The sequence below is a fragment of the Rhyacophila brunnea genome, unplaced genomic scaffold (genome assembly GCF_057557595.1).
Source record: "Rhyacophila brunnea isolate RB1 unplaced genomic scaffold, BYU_Rbru_1.0 scaffold_4, whole genome shotgun sequence".
NCBI classification, from domain to species: Eukaryota; Metazoa; Arthropoda; class Insecta; order Trichoptera; family Rhyacophilidae; genus Rhyacophila; species Rhyacophila brunnea.
In genome coordinates this window covers 11,541,332-11,567,405 of record NW_028233068.1, presented here as the reverse complement: position 1 = coordinate 11,567,405, position 26,074 = coordinate 11,541,332, and the positions used below count along the sequence as shown (strand labels likewise).

The window sequence follows — 26,074 nt, the reverse complement described above, 5'->3', positions numbered from 1 at the left end:
ATTATATGCTTTAGTATTAACCGCTGTATTACAAAATAAAATTGGATAATACAACATATTATCTACATTTATTTCTATCTATTTAATTTATCAGCGAGTTTTTAAATTTTATTTGTTCGTTTTTGACAGGTTTTGGAAGTTATAGATTATTACATATTTTGTGAAAGTTCACAATCAAACAATATATGTACATATTTTTGTTAGATTGTGACCATATTTGGACTAATCCGTTTGGAAATAGACAATAGAGCAATGTATTATATTACGAACTGTCGATTATTTAATGTAACTTTTCTTTTCACAGTTAATCTTTACCAGCTGTATACCAACGTTGTCCGGAATGGAGGGTACGAAGCGGTGACGCGAGCCCGAGGTTGGAGGCGACTCATCGCCGGGATGGGAGCGCCCAGCGCAGGCAGTCAAGCCACCTTAGCTAGAAGACACTATGAAAGGTCTGACTTATTTTCTGTCTTTTATGTATGGTAATTATTCTTTGGTGCGTGGACATTTAATACAAGTCACATTTTCAAAATTTCAGATTACTTTTACCATTCGAGAAGTCTGAACGGAGATCGAGTCAGAGCACTCCGAACGGAACCTCTAGCAACTCGAATACCCCCACCAAACCTGAAAGAAAGAAGCATCTCGCCAGCATAGCCAATAATTCCATACCAATAGCTACCATTGATATTTCTGACTCGCCCATCAGAGAGATCAACTCCTCTCCTACTGACAACGCCAAGATTCCGAGATTGAGAACTCCCCCGCCGACAAAACGGAAACCTCTCGAACCCAAGAAAGTTGAACAGAATCTCAAAGTGCTATCTCAGAATGGCGACAAGCGGAGAAAATCTCAAGACGTCACTGCCACCGATAAGAGCATTCTGAAAGATAATAATAAACTTAAAAACGCCAAAGAAGAAAGTAAAGTCATCAATCTGGTGGAAGACACCAAAAGTAACGATGCTAAAAAGGATTCCTTGTTCACTGATGATGAAGACGATACCGTACCAGAAAACAACTTCGATCCATCGAATATTTTGAATTTGGATCTGTCCATCGACGACAAGGGTGCCAAGAAGGTATCTGTCGAGGATGATGACGATGATTACGTAAAAGTGTCGAAGGCGGCGGCTGACTTGAATCAGGAGTTCTTGGATTCCCTCCCTAAGGCCGAGGTCCAGGAGACCACCACGAGGAGGAGCATAAGCGTGGTGCCGCCCGAGAAACTTATGCAGCAGGAGCACGCCGCCAAGCTCTCCATCGGGGGAAGTATCAACGGCGCAACTAATCAACTTGCAGATAAGGTCTGTTTACAATAACTATCGATAGATGTGGATGCATTTACATACATTCACTTCAAATTGCATTGTCACATTTCAATATCTTATATTTCAATTATTTTTGCAAAAAAATTCTTTAATTTTCTTGAATAAAAAAGGCAAGAAAATGATTTTTTTTCTTCATTAGATGACAATATCTTATCTTTTTTTTTAGGGTGGAACTCCTGCTCGATCAAGACCTGCCTCCAGCCTTCGGAGTGTCCGAGTGAAACCTGACAGACGGCAGGCGGGAGGGCAAGGCTCGTCGCCACCCGCTGTGCCACCTTCGCCCTCCCTCTCAGCTCACGGCAACCGCCATACCGCCGCCCCCTCCCGCAATGCCTCGTCCTCCAACGGCCCTCCGTCCGATGATGACATCATCGAAGTCCCATACCGTCCTAGAAGCCCCGAAATCATTGACCTTGACTCCTACGAGTCCCCTGAGAGTCCACAGTCCTCCGCCAAGAGAAAAAAGCTGGACATACTTAAGAGAGGAGGGTTGGAGGTGACCGCCGTGCGGGGCTGGCCCGGCTTGGACCCCGCCTTCCAGCAGCAGATCATGAATCAGGCACAGATCCTGCAGATATACGGGGCTTTCGGTCACGGTATGCCTCCGCCCCGGGTCACCCAGGCCAAGTCAATCTATGGCTCCTCCAGCCCAGAGAAGACTGTCTATGGCAATCCTAAAGACCCCTACATGCCGCCCCCGCACGTGCTGCAAGGTGCGGCTCCCCGTAGGGTGCCGTGTGTCCGAACGCCCACCGGAGCCGACGTACTGGACCTCACCTTCCGGCCCGCTGTGGAGATCGTGCGGGTGCCGGCCGCCGGCGACCAGCCACAAAACCTCTCCTCCAAGAAGAACCCTCCCGTTGATGACTGCGGTCTCATCACCTCCCCCTCCAACAGTCACCGTGAGCCCAGACAGATCAACTCTGCTCTCGAAATTACCCTGGTGGCTGCAAGGAACCGCGACAGGCCCCCCCGACCTCCGCAGAAGAGATCCTCTTCGGGAAAATTTATGTCTAATAAGTCGTCGTCCGGCCTGTCGCACTCTAATAACATTTCCAACGCGCACCTGGGCTCCATGGGCTCCACCTCCGTGCAGGCTGTCGGCTCTCTGTCCAGCAACAGTAGTAGTGGCAGTAACTCCAGCGGGCGGAGTCATTCCAAGAACGCTGGCAACCCCAACAGTCACCTGGTGATCCCTAACTACCAGGTGTCCAGCACGTCCGGGGCCAACTCTAGCAGCATTGCGTCCAATCTGCTGCAGTCGGCGGGCGGCGTGATGGTGCGCGGACCCTCCGCTCCCCCCCTCCTCGACACCTCCCTGTACATGAGCGCCCTCTACGGCAGCCTGGCCGAACAGCTGGTCCCCGGCCTGGCCGACCCTCACAAGTTAGCTCTGTACAGCGAGCTTCTGGCCAGCGGCCTTCTGTCCGGCGCTCCTATTCCCCCCACTTCTAAAAGTTAAAATTATCTCTTTTGGAATGATTTCCACAAATTATAAAATCGCGTCTGCATATAGGTATAATACTATGATGTTTAAACTTTTCAAAAATCAGTATGCTCTTTTTGTTGCTTTTATATTTTTTTAGTAAACTTGCCCTATTATTTTTTATGATCTCTTTTTATTGTTATCTTTTGATCAAATGAGGATGACATTTTAATTGTAACAATTCAACAAAATAATATTTTATAGTCTGCCGTCTTACTACTTTTCCATTTTACCGAAAGCAGTCGGCATCAATCAAAGCTAACTGCAATAAATTGGCAATAGATTTCATTAAAAGACTATAAAATTTGATGTCTTAAAAAATGTCTTATTCCTATTGATTGCTGAATAATCTGAATATTCTCCTACCATGGCTATTAACGACATTCATAATTTATGTCTATAATGGTTTACAATTATTGTATCAGGATTTTTTCAAGAGACGAATATATCAAGACTATCTAGTCACGAGCGTAAGCTAGCTATTGTCAACTATTTTTGCTGATGATTTCATATTACCAATTTGTCGATAAGTCTGTCTCTGCGCATATTAGGTAGAATACTCTCAAAATTAAAATTATTTTTCTGTCCTGTTTTAGCATCAGATTTTTATTATTTGCTGGTTATTTGGCTTTTTGTATAAATAACAATATTCGCTAGAATAGTGAACAAATGCGACGATTGCGGAATAATGCTATGCATTAGATGGGCTCCGCTCACATATGGGATTGTGTTATACGCGCACGATGGACTAATTCGAATATACTACTGTTACTTTTGTGGACATACGCTACGTATCTCTATTTGAAAAGAAATTCAAGATGCTTCCGTTAATATCATTTTTCTATATACAAGTATTGCTAATGTGTATTGGTTGGTTTTGAAAATTTGATAATATTCATGTTATGTCTGTCTACCTTAGCGCGAGACTGAAAGAATGTCATTGAAAATCCGTTGTTATCTATGTACGTCAAAATACTATCCCTTCCCAAAATATCGCTCTACAATGCCTGCTGAAGACAATTTCAGTTGAAATGTTTGTAGTTAAATTATAAATGAAAAAATAATTAAAACTTAATACATTTTGTTTTTACATATTTGTTGATCTTTGCAGTTTGTGTTGTCATCATTTAAAAATATGTACGATTTGTAGGATAATTTCCGTGTGCTACACAACTTTAAATTATTTTAAAGCAAATAGAAGTCGATGTGAGCACAAATAAGATGTGCAGTGTTGTTTTACTTGCCTCACCACCAACCACGCTTGATCAAACATTGATTTATTTTTTGCAAATTTACACATTTTTGAGTCGCATAATCTTACATATCTCTGTTTTCAGTGATTTGAAAAGGAGCTAAAAGTGTCAGTTAATTGAAACGATGTTTCTGTCGGTTGTCAGTTTTTATTATTGAATGTTCTAATGGTTCTAGCATATCGAGTGCTTAAAGTCGGACAACGTTATCTACAAAAAAGTTTTTTTTTTTTTTTTTTGAGATAACGTTATTTTACATTTACGGCTACATGATAGTCAAACAATGTTATGTCAATATTTTCTAATTTCTTATTAAATCGTCAGTAAAGTTTAACGCTAACTACATAGGTTACCCTTGTTTTCATATTTTTTAAAAACTATCCCTATAAATTTAAACATCATCATAAGCAAGATAAATGTACAATACACAATAAATTATAAAATATTAACATTAGGTTTTAAATGAACATTTCCCTTGTTGAGTTACAAGAACCTAAAATAACGATTTTTAGCTCTCCTGCAAAGTTGCACTTTTGTAGATAGTGTTGTTTGACACTAAGGCCTCGATATGTGCTCACGTAACGATAATGTGATTTTGACTCAAGAATCATTTTTGCGATATTGTGATGATATCCTACCTTTAAAAGTGTGCTATAGCTGCTTACTAGCCTAATACCCGTTTACACGTGCATGGATTTACTGTTGACAGTAAGTATTACCGTAGCCATAACAAGAAGTATGGGTAAACATGTATTATCCTGCAGTTGGTAAGATTGCATGCATGAATCAAAAAATTTGGAAGCTTTTGAATTTTCATGCGACAGTAGGATTTTTTCAATCTGCGCCTGCGCAGTAGAACGATAGTGGGGAACCTGCCGGCAAAAAAATTAACTACAAACGAATTTTCAGGTTGACCGATTTTCACTACCTGTCAAATAGTACAATAAAATTACAAGATCGTGTCTCGCTCACTCTTAAAGAATGAATTAGAGAGATAGTGAGCACTTTTACGTGTAAACAGTTATTGTCACGATTGTTTAAAATACTCACTATTGCTGCCAGTAAATCCATGCACGTGTACAGGCGCTATAACCCCGCACCCCTATTTTTATGATTTGAAAAGGATAGGCACACGTAACCAAATATCCATCACTACTTTGGCATAAAATTACGGGCACTATACATAATATGAATTTCTTCATTGACATTCTTTCGGCTAGTCTGGTACGAGGCTGGATCAACCGTTACAGGTTTATCCGCCAAAATTCACATGGCCATCGTAAATCCAACTAAAATTGTAAATCTTATTTAACTGTGTGTCAGTCCTGTCTCATATATTACACTAGGCCTCGCATCTTGATTGATCAGTTTGAATGGCATCCGATTACTTAATGAAAATGAGTTTCAGCATTCAACTGATCGCTTTTCTCCGAGTTAAGTTTAATTAACTCCCGTTTATAGAGAATGTACGTAGCCAAACCCGAAGATACAGAACACTAAGAAATTTTATTAAGAAATTTGTGATTTGTCGATGTAGACGTGTATTGATAATTAAAATAGTTATGTTACTTTATGCATGTAATTTTTGAAAAAAGACTGGTTTATTAAAAAAAAAATATTGTGTAAATACCTTAGATTTTAATTGTGAATAATGTTGATTAATGTATTTTTGCCGTCATATTAATGTTATAACTCTACTGTAAATAATTCCTCTACAAGATTCTTAGACCAATGTAGATTTAAGGGAAATTGTTTTCATCATTCACTACCGGCTAGCCGTTTTCACTCGTGCAATTTGAAAATTTCGTATTTCATTAAAATATTCTTGCCCGTCTTTTCACCAATAAACTTTTTATGTTACAAGAGATTGATTTTAATATTTCACATGAATAGTGAGAGTTTTTTTCTCCAATCAGTAGATCTCAAGAAACAATTATTCCAATATGATTTACTAAATATTACAAAAGGTTGTGGATTCAAAGACTTGATCTTTAGAATAATTTCTAGAGTTTTAAAATTTTTTCACAAATTCTTTTTAAAATAAAATTATATAAATGTTCTTCGACTATTTATTTTAACCGATTTCTTGATTTGTTTTTTAATTATTACTATAAATTTTGCCATGTAAATAACTGTATTTTAAGATGTATAATACAAACTGTTTAGTATACATCACCATAACGGGAAACCAAAATATAGTTACAAGTGAGTTTGAGAACAATTTCCAAACTATGTATAGAATACGGACTTGTAATATAATGTTATACGTAATGTAATAAACTAAGAATGTTTTTAATGTTTGCCAAAGGTTTTCTGTTTTCGTTGTTGTGATTTTTGGTTTTGAAGCTGATTCTGTGGAATTTCAAAAAAATGAATCGAATATCTGCTTCTGATGCTTTTCATGCTTCTGATCAGTCTCTGATCGGTCGTAACATTCTCTCCGTTGTACTAGTTCTTTAAGGATCATCTACATTCTACATTGTTGTCTGTATCGAAAATATCGTCGTATAATGTACCTTATTATATATCTGATATTATTTTGTACCATCATTTAAATAGTGGTTGTACGAAATTCATACATACGCACGTTGGAAATCTTCCTCATTGCTGCATTTTTTCATTAATATAAAATTAATCGATCGTTTAATATTGTCCATTCGGTAGGATTTCTTTCAACCGCTCCGATAAAATTGATATAATGCAAGAATCAAGTAGTTTCTAGTCAGGCACAGAGAAAACGGACGGATAGTAATTAATATAATGGCAAAAGTCTGTTATGCAAAAGCTACGAAATTTACTCTGAAGAAACACATTATCCAATTTATTAGAAGATAATAAATTATCTACTCTAGAAGAGAGATTTGATATTGAAAGCCATGCTTATTGTTATAACGCTCGAAATAATAATACAAAGGAATACATTATAGCAAATTATATATTACTATACGACTGAATCCTTTTGTTTGATTATATTTGGCAGCGCTCATTGAAACACTTCGCCAAAAGAGATTCAAAAACACGACTGGTAAATCGAAACAATCTATGTGATATACAGTGTTTTGGCACATACTGAGTGGATTTCTACCATAAATGTTCCAATTCCAGTTCAAATGACACTATATAAAAAAATGCGGTGTCTGCGCTCGAGTTCAGTGCCGTTGGGGTTTGTCGTAGAACTACGTCATTTTCTGTTTTGTAATTTTATAATCTAACGTCAATGGCCTTGGTGATATTATTTCGCTGTTAGTGCGAACGACCTTCTTTTTCTTTCTCTGTCTATAAAGTCTGGAATGCTCTGCAGCAATTAGTGGTATCTTCTTACATTTTAGAGTTTACTATTTCCTGCAGGACACGTTTTCTTTGATTCTGATTGTATTTTTGCCACATGCCGACATTGACACTCAATGCACCATTTCCTGTATAATTTTCAAATGTATATTCTTAAATGTTACATACTACAAATAGACTGTAGAGTAAGAGCTCATCTAGATAAATTGTTTGATATCTCACTTGTTTTGGTGTGACACCCAGTACGGGTGCTACACACTGCAATTATTAGGTGACTGACGACATTCTTGCCCCCAATTGCATAACATACCCCCCTCCCCTGCACTGTTTCTGGTGATGTATGCCTATTTACGGCCTCGTCGGTCATGACACCCCATAAACACCAGAATGACCTAGTTCTACGTCATAAGTAATTTTGTCAAAAATGGCTTATACAGTGTTCATATTTGAGCAACCTCATTCAATTTGTTGTAATTACGCACAAGTGGTACCAATTTTTTCAGTGGTCATTATGATTAAGTTAAGCTTATCGGATTCGGTTTGTGATGATAAACGAGGATTTATCTCTCGAGTTACATTGAATTTTATTTATGACTGATTTGGATTATATCAATAATGTATTGCCGACTATGATTAAATACATAATAATGTAAATGTCCACTGTCCACAATCGGTAGTATTTATATTCATCATGTAGCTCATGATATTTATAGGTGGCTTCCATTATTCCAACTTATTTTGGGATACTAATCGTTGACTCCTTTTTGCTAATGCCTAGTCTAGAACAAGAACATCTTCTTGAACTTTCTAAATGTTCATAATCAGTTTTTACACCATCTTCATTTTATTCACACCCAAATGTATCTTGGTCTCGACCAGACATCACTGACTAATCAATTTCACCTACACAATAGTTTTGTATAAATTCAGCCATTTAGAATTATTGAATTAAATAATTTACAGATTTATACTATACTTTGTTTTTTGACAGGTCGGTTGGTATGCTTACTTTCAAGTTGAAAGTCACTTACTTACATACTTACTACATATTATTGTTGACAAAATTTATAGAAGATATTTGTATGTTTGTGATATTGATTCAATTTTAATATAAATGTCATCATGCACTCAAAATGGAATATTTATTAGTAATATTATTGTCTTTTCGGAATTACTAATGGTAAATTATTAAATTATTACTGCTTGTCACTATTTCTTGGGTTTTTCAGTAGTTGACGGTAATGCCAGAAGTTATGGCGGGTGTTATCTAAAGGCCAAGTAGGGAGGAGATAGAGTTGAAGTGGATTTTGTGTTTTTTACGCTTTTACGTGTCAGTAAGAAGGTGTGTTGTGTTCAGCACTAAATGTGATTCATTCATAATGATAATAATTTGAATGTAAATATATAAATTTCTATTGAATAAGGTATACCTACGTTGTAAAACTATTACGATATAATTCTGGATAAGAGATTTGTTTTTAGTTACTATTAATTATACTGTAATAATAAAAATTATCACTTGTGAATGAAACGAAACGTGAAAATATGCTGTTGTTTTATTTCTATACATTCAGTTTTATCACCTTTCATTTATTTCATTGTCAACAGTTGAAACTGAATCATTTTACAGATAAAATTGACCAGGTGATCTACAACATGAATGTGTTTTTCCTCCAAGGATTGATTGCTACATAGGTCAGCGCAAACCATGTTCGGGTGTAAAAAATGAGGTAGGACAGCATGTCATACATATAATAAAGATCCAGGTATGCTAAATACCTGTATGAAATATCAACGTCGAATTTTTAACCAGGCTAGAATCCAAATTCTGAATGTAAGATGTTTGTAAACATATTATGCATTACTAAATTTACCACAGCACCGAATTTTCATTCTATACACTCTATATACAATATTCATTGTGCGAAAACGGATTGAGTGTGTGGGTAGAATAATTAGATGATTGAATAAGACGTAGGTACATACATGGATTTCCCCTTTTATTAATAACTTTAATTTCCGGTAAATCATCTAACCTAAGCTAACCCAATTATAAAAGTAATTAATGTGCAAAGCAAACAGAGTTAAAATCGGTTTGATAATAGCGTGCTATTTTTAAAAATAATTAACTATTCTAACTAGGTATTGTGACGTCAACAACAACAGTGGCGCACCCAGGATTTAATATTGGGGGGGGCCAAGGAGGAGAATGTAAATTAGTCCCATGGACCCTTTTTCTTCTACACAGCTTAATTTCTCGTTTATCGGTCTTTTGTCTATTGCACTCAGTGTACCTATACCATGGTCCCCACATCCTGAAACGGGCCCTCAGGCTAGGATATTTGGCGGGCCCCCTACCAACCGCATAGATTAAATGCAGTGTGAAACGCTACATTAACGTTTTTCAAATTGCGTTTTAGTTCAAATTAAGGGTACTTATACAGTGAATTATTGGCGATTTTTAATACATCTACTTTAATAATGGAGCTGTCGAGTATCGACACATAATAATCAAAACATATATTGCAGAATTATATAAGTAATTGAAAATGTTCATGGCTATGAAGTGTAATAGCGCCGCAGGCGACTTTTTTACTATTAATGCTAATTTATGATGTGTGTTTATCTCACTTATCTGGTCAACCTGACACGCCGGGCCCCCCACAGCCCGGGCCCCCAGGCTAGAGCCCTGTGAGCCCTCCCCAGCCATGGCCTACACCACTCCGGAATTCGGGTGGACACCGAGAGTTTTTTGACAGTTCCCTTAGGTATTGTGTTTCTAAAAAAACATTAAAATCTAAGAAATTTTTCTAAATACCAGTGATAATGACTAGCAAATCTAATGTTAATTTTCAGATTTAAAAACACTGCTTAATAATATAAATACCTGCTTAGTGGAGCATGTACTTATGTCATTTATATCAGTGATAAGAAACCCGCGGGTCCCATGCTGCCACCGGTATATTTCTTGATAGTCCACCAAGTATTTTTTTAATGATATGTTGAGGACTGGATTAGAATTTGTTTTTGTAAAATAATCGGTTTGGATAATTATGGTAAAATATATGTGAGTATTGTTACGTCTGTAGGACGAAGCCCTGCATATGTGGTGTGGGGTGGGTCCAGGAATCGTACGTCTGGCAAGGAATGGTGTTATTTGAAGGTAAGTACCCGTAGTACAGCATGATACAGGTACCTATAATTTGGGCATGTTTTACCGTCCGATTATCCTGACATGAAATGATTTGAAGTTTTCGTGCAGTTTTATTTATTTTAACTAAACCAGTGTGCCACGAGTGTCCTACTGTGACAAAATTTCTTAGTATCTATTTATTACCCATAAATAGTGTAAGGCTAATACTCCACCTACTAGAGGCACCTAGTGGAAAGATACGAAGCTTGCAATTTGAGAATTTACATTTTAAAGTGTTTTAATTAATAAATACATAATAATATAAAAAACAATAAAAAGAAACATATTTTATTTAAAGTCAAACCGTAAAATAAAAAATAAAGTTACAAAATGTGAATTTGTTAAGATTCTATCTTATTATTACATGTTATTTTATGGTGATGTTTTATTATTAAAATTTAGTAAACTTATAAAGTTTTTTTATATTTATTTAAAAAAAAACATTGCTTTTTGTAAAAAATAAAAAATGTGTTTAACTTGAAATCCCTTTAATTTATATCAAACCTAATTTCGGTATGATCACAATGTTGAAGCTTGATTTGATATAAATAGAAGGGATGTCATGTTATAGGTACACATTTTTATTTTTTATAAAATCGATGTTTTTTAAAATAAATATAAAAAATATTAAAACTGGATTAGTCAAAAAAACTCTTCACTACTATATAGAAAACTTAATAAAACTAAATTGTAATAACAAACATGACCACAAAATAATATCTAATAATAAGATAGGGTCCTTTAACAAATTTACATTTTGTAACATTTTTTTTTTAATTTATTGTAAGGTTATTTTTTACTTTACTTAAATATATTTTTTTCAATATTTTTTACATGTATCAAGTAATTGATTCTCAAAAAATGTCTCAAATTGCAAGCTTCGTATTTCGGGTAGGGTGCCTCTGGTAGGTGAAGTAGTGATAAACATAACATCAAACCTTCTCCACATCCGGCAAATCAACCATCGGCAGATATGCAACTAGGCGTGGATAACTGAATAAATGATAATTCACATCTAGAATATGGGAAACGCTGCTATAGAGCATCAATCAATAAGTAGGGGGGCAGTCAAAGATCCTGGCCTGGGAGCCAACTTAAGGAGTGGGGGGCATGGATTTAGGTAATGGCATATTTATATTATTTGAAAATATAGCTATGTAGTAGTGGCGAAGGGTGAAGCTAGGCTGTTAAGATCCGCCATAAATGGTGCACACTAAACTTTGTCAGTCATACGTATTTTGTTTTCATTAACATAAGACTACAATTTACAGATGGTGTTGGTAAAAAATACTCGTATATCTATAATATATATAAATTTATGCAATTAGATCATACATAGATAACCGTGAATATTTTATAGAAAGAATAATATTTTTTATCTGTTATAGTTTGGTTTAGGCAGGGCTTAATGAATTAAAAAAAAATGAATCATCAATATGTGTAATATGTATTCTTAATCCAACGAAAACAAATAAGTATGAATGAAAAAGTGTGCACAATTTTATCGTATCGCCCAAAATATACCGAAATTAATATGGTTTGGTTTAGGCAGGGTTTAATTGATTTTAAAATAACCTGAATAGCATCTGTAAATTGTAATTTTAGTTCAATGAAAACAAATACGTATGACTAAAAAAGTTTAATATGTACTATTTATGGCGGATCTTAACAGCCTACTTCCACTCTTCGCTACGGCTATGTAGGTACATATATTAAAAAAAACATAGAATATTTGCAAATAACCAATAGAAGGCTCTCGTGATGTAGTGCGTAATGCTCTGGCCTTCCACGCGAGAGTTCTAGGTTCGATCCCGGTGAGGATACAATATTTATGTGTTTTTCTCAGAGCCTGGGTGTAAAAATAAATAAGTTGACTCTTGGGATATTTATTATCCGGCACCATGTATTATTCCGCAATGCTATCAATGATGAGAATGAAATCTGGATAAGGTTTTATTGACTAAAAAAATAAAACACCATTAATTTATTGTTAACTGTAAGTATGATTTATTTTCAAGAAACGTATCATAACGATAATGATTAGTTGTAAATGGGGGTAAAAAGGATCTGGTAAAAGTAATTGTTTCGTATTAGACTATTACTTTGCAGCGGGGGCCTCAGCGGCGGCTTCAGCTGGGGCGTCAGCAGGAGCGGCAGCTTCTCCTTCGCTGGGAATGCAGCACACATCCAAGAAACTGTCGCAAGCTTCGTTTGGTAGTCGCCTAAAAATGAGTTCGACAATTTTAAAAAAGTTGCTCCCCAAAAAGTATTCCCCAACTTGTCATTAAGCCTCCGTGATTGGTACGAGTGCAGCTCCACTGAACTGTTCCGGGTAGCAGACGACACAGCTAAGGTCGCCTGGATGGTTGCCGACCTCCTCTAGGGGATAGCACAACAAGAAGAAGCAGCTCTAATAAAAGCACTGCTTCTTTTTCACATACGTTTTAGATGCGTATGGACCACAAGAAAGCAGATAAACACGCTCACATGGGCTTCTTGCGGTCAAGTCAGTGAACAATACAAATGTATTCCACGGATCGTCATTTGATTAAATGTTACACGAACTCATGTTTCACGTACTGCGGCGCACGAATAAGTGTCCTGCGGTGAACTGTTTACGTACAAATTTCCGGATACGAATTATGGAAGGCGTATTAAACCTAGAAACGCTCGTAGGTTCAAAATAATGCTTTACCAGTAAACCCGACTGCTAAATTAGTCCTTTTGTTCTGATGCCACAAGCACCTACCTACCAATGTTGGATTCGGTGATGTTATTTCAAGCAAAATTAACAAGATAAGTAGGTAGTATGTATAACTCTAAACGGAGCTATATCACAGAATCTGAAATTGGTAGAGGCCACGAGGTTTCCCAAATATTCGAATCGCCTCTTTCACTACTTATATCTTAAACTAATTTCCAAGGCATCCACGTTCTATATATTTTCTATACCTCTATGATATGTACTCACGAATTACAAACAATATTAATAAATAATGTTTCTTACTTAATGCCATCGGGATTCTTGGGGCAGGTTTCGAAGTCCATGCATTTTCCAGCCTTTCCATCTACCTCACACGCGTTGCCTTCTTTTTCTGAAAAAAAAAATATTCATTATATACTTTTTTCTTAATGATTAATATTCGCTGATAATAATAAAATGCAGCATTTCCCTAATCATAATATACCGCGGAGAATTTTCATTTTTTTTAAAACCTGGTTTTCTTTTTATAAAGTTTAAACTTGTGAATTCAAATAATAGGTAACTTGTTTACAAGTTTGTTCATGTTTATTTACTGCAAATTCAGTTATAAATTTATTATTTTTTCGTTTGTCAAAAAGAATAGTTAGGTATAATAATTAATCTAAACGTATTACGTATTATTAATGATATTCTTTTAAGTAGTCGGAAGCCTCATGGACTTGGAACTTCCTCTTTATTGTTATTTTACATTACAACGTTTTTATCAGGTCGTATTATTATTTGTCCGGTGGTTGTTTGTCCGGTAAAAATCTTGCAATTGATTTTTAACTAACTACCCGACTAGCTAGACATTTGAAACTTTTAGAATATATCAGAACACGATGCCAATGCGTTTTTTAATACTTTTAGCCATTTTTAAGTAGAATTAAATTCATTTTCAGTTAATTCTGTTTTGTATGAAAAGTTATTTCGGAAGAAATCTGTAATCCAATCCACTATCATTGGTTGCTAGGGTCCTAACAACTAAATTATTAATATATACGTGCGTTACTATGGAAATCAAAATGACATTTCAGTATTATTTCTATCAAATACAAATTTTTTTGATCGTTTAAGCTAGTCAAGTCAAGTGTATAATATGATTCAACAGAAAATTTAAAAAAGTTGTATATAAAAAGTTCTTTTTATCTTGTAATTATTTACACCCAGCTTGTGAAAAGTACTCATTGTTAAAAAAGTTTTTTTGTGCTTTCCGGGGAAGTAACCACCTCACGAAAAACGCCACTGTACCTAATATAAAAATATATCCGCTATACCTAGGTAAGGATTTCTATAAATGGTATATCAATGATAAAGACAGAGATTAAGAGTAAATGCGCATATCAAAACATTTAAAAAGTATATCTTACTAATTTCAAGGGCTGGTGCGATAATTGGTTCTTCTGCAGCAGGGACTGTCTCGGCAGCATCTTGAGGGTAAGCGGAGACCAAGAACACCGAAAGGGCTACCAGGAAGATTACTTTGAACGCCATATTGCTGTAATAGAAAACAACACTTTATGGTAAAATAATCTGTCAACGGGTGAATGTCTTCTAGAATCTGAGACCTAGATAAATTATTAGATAAATGTTATTTAGCAGCAGGTTTCTTTGTAGTTTTGGATATATGATGATTTAAATCCCAGACAAATTATTTTCGTACTATTTGATAAAAGTGTTGTTCTTATCCATTTGAATAATTTTTGAACATACCTACATAATTTTGAAAACACTCATGAGAAAATATAGCCGATAGAAAAAATATTTTTTGAAAGAAGTAAGACTCCCAGCAGGAATCGAACCTGCGTGTCTTGGGTGTCGCGCCCTGTGCATTACCATTATGATACGACTGCCATGCTTAATTGTGACAAATTTCAACTATTGGCCTTTTTAATATCTGCTCATAAAATCTCTCCAAAATGCGTAATGCACAGGGCGTGATACCCAAGAAACGCAGGTTCGATTCCTGCCGGGTGTCTTACTTCTTTCAAAAAAGATTTTTTCTATTGGCTATATTTTCTCATGAGTGTTTTCAAAATTATGTATGTTCAATAATTAGAATGGTACATTCTTAAAATCATGTGAATTATTCGTTGAGTAAAAGAAACAGTTCATTTGAATAGTTTTTATTTGCGACACAGCATCTTCAAGCACTGTGCACATTCACCATTGGTAATTAGTGTACAACTGGCACATTGTGTCTTTATAACAAATACATGTGAATTTCTTCAAAATATTAATTAAAAATAAGTAAATTACGATGCAAGTTCTGTCAGTAGTAATATGTTTTCTAATTTATTACTAAGACGACGTGGTATTGAGAATCTGATTGAATATTCATGCTTTAAAAGAATCCATTGGCGTATTCATTTCCTGGTAATTTATTTATCCTTTTGGCGGCAGACAACAATTCAGTATCAGACTATTCTGTTTCCACCTTGAACAGAAAATCACATTGCAATCTTCAATGCATTCATGCCTTGTTTGACGATAGTTTAAATGTAGTGACTGTGGATTGTTTTCTACCTAAATACTAACGTTGCTTGTCTAAATAAAACGAAAAGATTTACAGGATGTGCGTTGACAGTAGCGTAATTTTATTAATAATATAATAGCGCCTGTACACGTGCATAGATTTACTGGTAGCAATAGTGCGTATTTTAAACTATCGTGACAATAACTGTTTACACGTAAAAGTGCTGACTATCTCTCCAATTTATTCGTTTAAGAGTGAGCGAGACGCGATGTTTTCATTTTATGGTACCATTTCGTACTATTTGACAGGTAGGGAAAATCGGTCAGCCCATTGCCGATTTAAGATTAATTCAAAATAATCAATTTAATCAAGAATTAATCTAAAGATGGCGCTGGTCAGCCTGAAAATTCGTTCGTAGTTTGTTTTTTTGCCGGCAGGTTCGCCACTATCCTTCTACTACGCAGGCGCAGATTGAAAATATCTTAACTGTCGCATGAAAATTCAGAAGCTTCCAAACTTTTTTGATTCATGCATGCAATCTTGCCAACTGCAGGATAATACATATATCTATACATTTTCTTACTGTCAACAGTAAATCCATGCACGTGTAAACGCGGTATTAGGTTCTCTACGAAGTTTAGTTTCAAGTTCAAGACTGAATCAGAAAATGTCATAGATGCATAGTTGTAAGGTAATTTATGTCTGTAATATGTAATCATCCTTTATAAAATCGTCACTGTTCTGGCAGAAGACACTAATTCGATAAAATGACATATCGAGTTAGTTATACCAAATGTTCGTTATTTCAAACTTTACCGTCTGGAAACCTTCTTAATAAATAAACAGTCTTTATTTTAAAGTCATCCTTTTTACGATTACTCAATAAACTCACATGAGAGACCATTTCAAACATTTTAACAACTTCAAAGTCAAATTACTAAAAACTAGTATTCTCTAGTTAGTGTGTTCTGCCAGAACAGAGACGAAATATAAACCGTTCTCTTGCCGAGTTATGTTTACATTCGCCATCCTCAGCCTTAACAGTAGATGGGTGTATTAAATAGATATATTATATCAATACTATCGACATTATACTCGCTTAATTGTATGTTAATTAAATTATCACAAAGCGAGTGATATTTAAAAAAAATCAAACAGACAAAAACATATTGTTAGAATGAAACAGGAAATTGAAAAACAAGCGCATGAATTGTTGAATGAAAATTGTTTGGTTGATTTAATTTCGCGCTAAAATCATTTCAGTATACTTTTGTCCCGCTTGTAAGTGATTAGCTACTGATTAGATACGTGCCCAATAAATGGAAACTCTGCCATGTCATTTGATGACAGCATTAGGTACATATTTGATCCCATTGTAAATTGTATCGAGGTTGCGTATGTTTTTATTATTAATGTTTACTTATTACGATTTGAATTTTTGATCCAGATCACGGGGTTTAAGGTGCCCTTCCGTAGGTACCTACCTCTTTCCTCTTAACATTTCCAAAACCGTTAAAAGAGTCAGCAGGGCTATTCTATAATCTGTAATAATTATTGATTAATAATTATTGGGCTTCTAAGTGAATTACTGAGAATAGAATTGTTATAAATTATTAATAGGTAACCTAATTTTGCTGGATTAGTTTTCTCAAAAAGTGACAATACAAATTTTTTTCTACACGCGACTAAAGCGACTCTCTGTTATCACCGAGATCTTGTTATGGACAGTAGTTTAATAATTTATTCATATTGAAAGTAATTTTGACGTTTGTATACGTGTAATACGGGCTGTTTCCTTCTTAGACTCTCGTGTACTGGCCGAAAACAGTCGAACACAACTAAACATAAAAAGGTTCACTTTAATGTTGTCTGACTGAAACATATCACTTAACTCTAAAGTGATAAATATACGTATTCAGAAAGCTAATTACCCCGGGAAGTTAACTGTCAGGAGCGACATGGCCACGTTAACTGTCGGTGAATAGTACTACAAAATATTTTTAATACAGCATACTTAATATCAATCGGATGCATTTGGAATGAAGTAAGTCGCAATGCTGTGTGTTTACAATTATTATTATTGTAGATAACGTGTATGGAAAATTGCTTATAGTGATATCCGTGTAATTTTGGTGCAATAAAAATAACGGAAACGTGTTACCGTGTTAATTATTTAGAACAGCTCTGCAGGTCATTCATTTTAAAAATATCGCTAATTACCGAATTACCCAATAGTTACCTACGGAATGTGACAATTTTGGTGTGCCATTTCAAAAGATCATTTCAGTACATATACTGGGTATTTTACAAAGTTAGTTAGGGGTGGTTCTGCCCTTTCCCCCATAACCATCTTCACGTGTGAGTATAGGTAAATCGTTTTACAGTGGCACCATGGGTACGGCAAATGCGGCTTGCAGTTGTAGTGGTATTGTTTGCTAGCATTGAAACAGGCATTGCTGCAAGCAATTCAATACACGCGCGAATCGCCTATGGTGCCACTGTAGAATGATTTACCTATATCTATGATTACACTCACAAATTTCAAAAACACTTGTAAATAACTTTGATGAAATAACAATGTGGGTTAGGTGTGGAAAGGAAACGTGAGTACCTACCTATTTACAGAAAGCGTACACAGCAATTAGAAATATTCATATACAATAGCCCTATCTGTATTATAGTATGGTAAATATTTGATCGTTATTTAACAGAACATTCCTTTATTTAAATGCAGTGTCCTTTGGATTTTATTCTATTTGAAAACCTTGGGTTTGTCGGTTATTTTGGAAAACGTGCTATATGTCCGCGAACCCTACAAGAAAACTCGGTACTGTTCGGTTATCAGGAATACAGCGGAAAACACATTTTGAAAATAGCCGATAAACTGGATTATTTTTTAGGTTAACCTAACCAAACCAAACCTAACCTAACCTAAGCTAACCCAAACTAACAAATAATCCAGTATATCGGGTATTTTCAAAATGTGTTTTCCGCTGTATTCCTGATAACTGAATAGTACCGAAAACTCTCAATTGATAATCCTCTACGATAGAAACGTTCAATAGCATACTATAGATAGATTATCATTATTATTATCAATTTTGTAATCTATTTGCAAACAGTCTGATGTCGACCCAAACTGCATGAAACTGGACTATACCGAGACGTAGAAATTATAAATACGTTCGCAAAACCTCGTAGAGTCCGGTATTACGTCTTATTACTTTGTGGCATTGCCGTGGTAGGTCTACGCCGTAGACTTTATTTTTTCATACCGGGGCGAAGCGTAGATGCTCTGTAATCCAGGCGTAGGATGCCTACATTTTTTTTTATAAATGAAATACGAATTTAATATCATCAGAATAAACTAGCATATTTAGGATTAATTTAATATTTCAGGTTATAATTATTTATAAATGTAAAAGAAAACTCACATTATTCGTGGTGAATATTTTATTAAAGAAAAATACTTTCGTATCTTACTTATTTGGATGTGTAAGTAGGTGACTATGTCTTATTGTGTAAATTCACCAGTTAAATGAAATCACGCATTTATAGCACCTGTACACGTGCATAGATTTACAGGCACCGATCGTGTGTATTTTAAACTATCGCGATAAAAACTGTTTACACGTAAAAGTGCTGACTGTCTCGCCATGAGTCGCCAATATGATTATTCAAGCGAAAGCGAGACGCGATTTTGTCATTGTATGGTGTTATTTGACAGGTCATGAAAATTGGCTAACCTCAAAATGAGGTTTTACCGGCAGGTTCGCCACTATCGCGCAGGTATATGTAGTATATGTGTGGTATATGTGCGCAGGCGCAGATATTTTTGATGCAATTTGGACGATAATGTGTGTTTACACGTGCGTGGACAGGTTGTGAAGATTGGTAAACCTCAAAATGTTTTGTGCAGAGAAGTTCGTATTATTTCCGGTAGGATCGTCACTATTGTTCTACTGCGCATGCGCATACACCATGCAAGTTCCAACTTTTGCGTGAAAATTCAGAAGCAGCTGAAATTTTTTGATCCATGCAAGCAATCTTGGAACTTGGAACGATTATACTCAAGGGTTTTTTACATGTAGGCGTGTCATCGCTATACTACAAGTGCGGAGTATCTGAGTATAAAGAATGCTCTCAGAAAAGTGCGTGGGTCAACGGTTGAAGCGACTAGAAGCTAAAAGTAGTACTTAAAAACGGAATTCAGTAACACCTGCGCATCTATTCTATACACAAGACTTTTATCGGTCGCTACGGCAGCTATCAAGGGTAGGTTTGTATCACAGTATTAGCACTTATTGTGAGCTTGTGAATAGAATAGACGCGTTGATATGATCCCCGTCCCCTCCTGCCACCTTAAAGAATCAATTTAGGATTTTTTTTTATCAAAACGGACCACTCTATAAGATTTTTCTGTGTGTGCACGTTACTGTGAGAATATAATATAATATAGTCACAGTGAAACTTCATTGAACAAGTTTATTAAATTTGTCGTAATTGAATATAATAAATTATTATTGACGATCACCATAAACGTACACGCCTCTGTTGCATGTTTAGTTGTGTATAATATTATTATAATTGGTACAAATGTCTACATTTCAAAGAATTTTATAGATTTACATATTAAACTATCCACTATGTTTGCATAAATTATTTCGTATTTAAAATAACAACTTCTGAGAATCGATGTTACATTATTAATACGCTGAGCACACATAACAATAATTTCAAAGGTCACTGTTAAAGTTTAACAAATAAAAAATATATAATGCTTTCGGAAACCGGTATTTTTTTTAGCCTGTATAGATCTGATTCTGTTTAATTAAGAGTTAGAGACCAGTCTTGTTGTAACGGGTACGTGCTAATTTTACGAATACATTGCCATTCAATAAACGAATAATCAACGCTGTATTCTGTATATTATGTATTATAATATATAATTTTTTTTCTGACCATATCCGATCCTAATAAGATCATATGGGCCTCCACACAGTAGAGGTTTGTATTAACAGATTTTGTTTTTATGAGAAATGGATGTCAGCCACTTATCATAAAACTCACCACTAATATAAAAACAAACCCAACACATTTTTTTTATTATATTTGTTTAATCATTAGCTAATTAATTAATATTAATTGATATTTAAAAATTATAATAAAGTTAGCTCCAATGTCTTTGTCTACATTGAGGAATATGGATAATCTAAATGTTTAATGTTTCCCTGATGAATTTAGCAATATAACTAAATAAACGATTAATCAATAATATAATATATTTCTATGGTAACATGACAATTACCCCTTGTGCAAAATCTCCCCTGCGAATAACCACTCTTCAATAACCTCTCGGACATTAACCCACCAGACTCACAAACCTAAATTGGAAAATTTTTGAGCGACCATCTATCTGGTTAAAATTTCAGAAAGAATACAATTTACAGTATTTATGATTGAATGTACTGACAAGCAGTGATTATTATCATTGACTAACCGATGAACACTAACTTACATACAAACTTGCAATATTGAAGCGCGGGTGTCTTAGTAAATAAACTGAAAGAAATTAACCCGAATTTGCAATATGCATACTTATTGCAACGTGGGTGTGATTCATTTTAAATTAGGTAGGTACTTAAATACGATAATATGCATTATATCAGCGATTTCAAAACTGGGAGGCGGGAGTGTTTCAAAGGGAGGCGCGAAAAGTTTTACACAATAGTCACAAGTGTGCAGTTTGCAAATGCATAGTTTATAAAACGGCCGCTAGTTATAAACTACACAAAAAAACAGTCCTATAAAAGGTTGTTTCCAAACCTGTCTGAAAATATGGAGACTAATTTTATAATACTTCACTTCTATACTATTGTGAAGCGCGCTGGCTATCTCGTGAATAAATGAAATAAAAAGGTCAAATCATAATGTTGAAATTTGAGGCAAATTTGTTTAGGAACGATAATTTTGTTGTTAAATCTATTTGGTTGAAATTTAAAAAAACTGAGTGAATAAATCAATGCAAGGACCAGTAATGCATTCACTGATTTAAAAAGACAAAGTGAAGGCATTCATAAAAAAATTGGAGCTTTGGAAATCAAAATTACAAAAAGAAAAGTTCGCCATGTCTCCACTTTTAAACGATTTCTACGCCATATAAATTGAAGCAAAAAAAATCTATTTCCTGAGTTCTTGGTTAGTTTGCTAATGCACTTTTCACATTATTTTATTAATAGGAAAAAAAAGTCGCTTGCGGCGCTGCTTTGTTTCAGGACTACTAAATATTTTAAATATGTGGTTGAAAGATCTTGGTCTGGGGGCCCGCTTCAGTATGTGGGGCCCATGATAGAATCCATTTGTCAATGAACGATGATGAATTTGGATTGACAACTATTAAAATTGATTGTGCTATAAATAAAGGGGGGGAGGTGCCAAGATTAGATTTTTTTAAAAGGGAGGCGTAGTAACATAAAGTTTGGAAACCACTGCATTATATTGTGAATGTAATTCAGAAATATTTAAATGGAGACCTGTAAATGTAGTTAGTACAGTAGAATAATAATGCCAGAAACATTTGCACGAGTATTTACAATATACACAGTTTAAACTAAATTTTTAACCATATTTACTTATCAATATTATTTATAGATTTTTAAAAATGGTGCAAATACAGATTTATTATACGCAGGATTGTTTACCAGAGCCCTTTTATTTTTAGGGTGAAGTGTCCAATAGTACCTATGTAAATATCTATAATATAATTCTACATTACTATATAAAAAGGAATGTGAAAAAATATCTTTATTATATGTATAATATTATAACAAGAAAATGGACGTAGTCAAAGGAAATCAGCGCCGTAGGCAAACCGTATTAATAAAGAGGTTTACTTTTCTAAATAATTATTATAATTTTATACTATTTACGATTCACTATCCTTAAATATATTGATTATTATATTATGTTAAATGGTCATTTATAAAATATACGGGAGATGATAAATACTATTAAAAAATAAAACGTATGTTAAAGCTTTGTTATAATCATATTTAAAATATATACCTATATAAGGTAGGATATTTGAGTATAGGTACACAGTACAATTTACACATATACCTACATCAGATACACATACGTATTACCCTGTCAATTATTTTATCCCCAAATATTGATAGATATACATATAATTAAATATATAAATAAATATTAAGGTGGATATGATTGCTTTTTAAGAATGCGTTAATAAATTTAATTAGCAGATAATTTTAGATCTTAATGAATTTTCTTAACCGGTCTTTGTTATATATTATACATAATAAATAAAAACTTATAAATAAAACATTTGTGAATATATTATTCCCAAGAACGCGAGAAAATACGTTTTAGAAAAAAACGTTAATTATTGATCTATTGGTTATAAGGTCTAGGCAACTCGTTGTATTATTAATTTGATTAATGAAAGATAAATGGAGGGAGATGAAATAAAAATGGCGCTAATCAAAAAAACAAAATGCCGGATGATCTCACCTGTGATGGCCTCGCTGTCAGATCGAAATGTGAGATAAAAGAACTGACGTTGCACAAAATGGCGCTAAAATCGTAAATTTGATGATTTTAATGGCCGAGAGCACGTCTTCCTGCGGCTGAGTTCGGACTGATGATGGAGAACGTAGAAGCTATTTTTTTTAAATTGCTCTAGGATGCATGTTTATGCCTCCCCCCACCCAGCTCAACTATAAACGTTTCACATCAAACATACAGTAATACATTATTATTTAAATAGTTTTTCTAATATTGACATTATGTACAGTAGCATTAACATTATTTAGTTGACAGCGATGGGCAACTTTTATTTTTACGAGGGCCAAATTAAATGAAAGAATTAAAAACTTTTTGGAGACCACAGTTATATATGCCTACATGGATATTAAGCTTTTAACAGCTTTATTATTTTCTTTATAAGAATACATTTTTTGTATCATACCATAGGACCGGATTTACACTTGAAGGGGCATTGGATTAAGAGGTTCATATTGCTCCCCCCTAAATAAAACATTTATTAAAACGTCATTTTACAACATTTCAAATGATTTTAATACATACATAGTCTTACAATAACGAGTGTTTTCGATGATCTGTCCAAAATGGATCATTTTTGCGTGTCCTCGGACATGAACGCTGGTTTCTGATATTAAAAAAATGTGCGTATTTAACATTTCTTCCAGTGGCATATTTTCTTGCAATTGATTTCAATAATATTATATGTTAATAAAAAATAGATTTTTTTGTCCATATTTTCGACGCATTAAAATCATTTAGACGTGACAGCTGTTTCATTAACAATTTATATACATTGTTATTTTTTTCACGAACCGGTGTATTTTGGTCTGAACGAGGCATAATGAGCACTCATAGCCAAGAATATTATAACTGCATACATATACATAATTCCATATTATGCGTTTTGGGACAGAAGATGTTATAGCTAACTGCCGCTTAATGTTATGCAGCGAGTGCATGTGGACAGTTCAATGAGGTCACCTGTACCTCGACCGCGCATGAGAAGTGACACGCGGCGATTACACGTGGACGGCTCAATGAGGTCACATGTACCTGGAATGCGCGCGAGTCAAATCGCGACATCTGGACACGACTAAATAATGACGGAATAGAAAAATGTACGTGAACACTTCCATAATAATAAATTGTGTGTATCGTGCACGAAATTCCGGAAATTACCTATCGTAGGTATTTCGTTTTAAATTCAATCGAATTTCAGCTTCATCTTATCTTGTATAAAAACAAACGAATTGCAATGCTATATTCGTTTTAATTCTATTTGACTGTTTTCACAAATACCACATACATTATCAGCTCAAGTCTACTACTATTTGGTGGTGCCAATCATGTCAGTTACATTGACTTTTCCCCTCATTTATTACTTGATGGAAATACATTATATTATAAATAACTGACACTTCAATATGGTAGGTAGTAATATATTTTTATTTTCCGTATATAATTAGTTATATAAATTCAACATAGTCATCTCTGCACCTGACCTTTGGAACTGGATTGTTTTTTTTTTGTTATTGAAAAAGTGGATATTGCTGTATCTGTGACAATGCTTTAAATTACTATCTGTAACTATTCCACAAAAAGTGGTTGATATCTCTTGTATCGCAAAGAGCTTTTTTGTATAAAAATAAAATAATTTATGGTTATCCTTACAATTATGTAGATATATGTATCTGTTCTAAAAGTATCGCCAATCTAAGGGTTGCGGACTGGATAAAAATAGTCTTAAATGTCCGTTGTAAGTATATAATATATCATGGCTACAAAAAGGGGGGGCTGACAGGGCTCAAGCCTGAGGGCCCGGGCTCAGGTAGGGCTCGGCGGGGCGAGCCGACCAGATAAGTGAGATAAACACAGATCACAAATTTGCTCTAATAGTAAAAAAAGTCGCATGCGGCGCTAATTTGAAATGATATTAATAATTTCAACTATTTGGTTGTACGATGCAATTTTTTACTGTGTGCTGATACTCGACAACTCCATCATTCAAATGAATGTACTCGTACATAATATATTATATGTATATACAGAATTAGTTGGGCATACGAAATTGTACTCCACGCTTTATCCAACCAAGGTTTTATTGACTATTATTATACGTGACAAAGAAATTGTATTTCGTCTTTATCTTTTGATAATATGGAAAATTCACCTACATTTTTATAGATGTAATCAATGGTGACGTATGTTGAAATCAATGGCGAACACTGTTTGTTGTACACAACAGTATATACGTATACAGTAATTGTGTGTTTATAATAGGTATACATACATGCTGTATATATTAACGACAAGTAACTTCGAATATTAACTGAGATTAATTATTTCTCCAAAATGAGCTCTTAAAACCCATTCGCTGGGGACCTTTTAATTAATATTTAATTACCACATTTAAATAACATGTTAATTATATCTAATGTCGACCTGATGGGCAACGCACCAGTTGCGTAGGACGTAGTGAATGGGTTCCATACAAAAAACAAACGCTCCCGTACCGCTCATATGTGCCGTTTGTTATCTCAGAAAGTAAATCGATTGTATATTTTTTTTAACAATTATTAGCTGCATCTGGAAATCACGAAAGATTGATTGGAAATAAATTCATAGATAGGATAGGAAAAATTACACGTGCACCGTCGCTTCATCGCGCTGCTTCACGTGGGCTTTGTGCGGTAAGATACTTTTTCAATATTATTCTATAGGTAATATTTTGATTTAATGCTATA

General features: G+C 34.6%; 2 protein-coding genes across 2 annotated transcripts in view; one reads left to right on the top strand and one right to left on the bottom strand.

Annotated features, from left to right (window-relative positions):
• Nucleotides 1–4,275, top strand: part of LOC147066895 (uncharacterized) — a 103,555-nt gene extending 99,280 nt beyond the window's left edge. Inside the window, exons 9-11 of the mRNA XM_085954071.1 lie at nucleotides 305–452; nucleotides 539–1,307; nucleotides 1,498–4,275. Of these exons, the coding sequence (XP_085810197.1) occupies nucleotides 305–452; nucleotides 539–1,307; nucleotides 1,498–2,793 (2,213 nt within the window). The 3' untranslated portion in view covers nucleotides 2,794–4,275. The remainder of the gene's footprint in view (nucleotides 1–304; nucleotides 453–538; nucleotides 1,308–1,497) is intronic.
• An 8,256-nt stretch (nucleotides 4,276–12,531) lies between these two features.
• LOC147066894 (uncharacterized) lies at nucleotides 12,532–23,432 on the bottom strand. The gene is made up of 4 exons (XM_085954070.1): nucleotides 23,298–23,432; nucleotides 14,662–14,789; nucleotides 13,556–13,643; nucleotides 12,532–12,770 (listed from the first exon to the last, which is right to left on the bottom strand). The coding sequence occupies exons 2-4, from the start codon at nucleotides 14,783–14,785 to the stop codon at nucleotides 12,647–12,649; spliced, it is 336 nt and encodes a 111-aa protein (XP_085810196.1). The 5' UTR covers nucleotides 14,786–14,789; nucleotides 23,298–23,432; the 3' UTR covers nucleotides 12,532–12,646.
• Nucleotides 23,433–26,074: the final 2,642 nt, after the last annotated feature.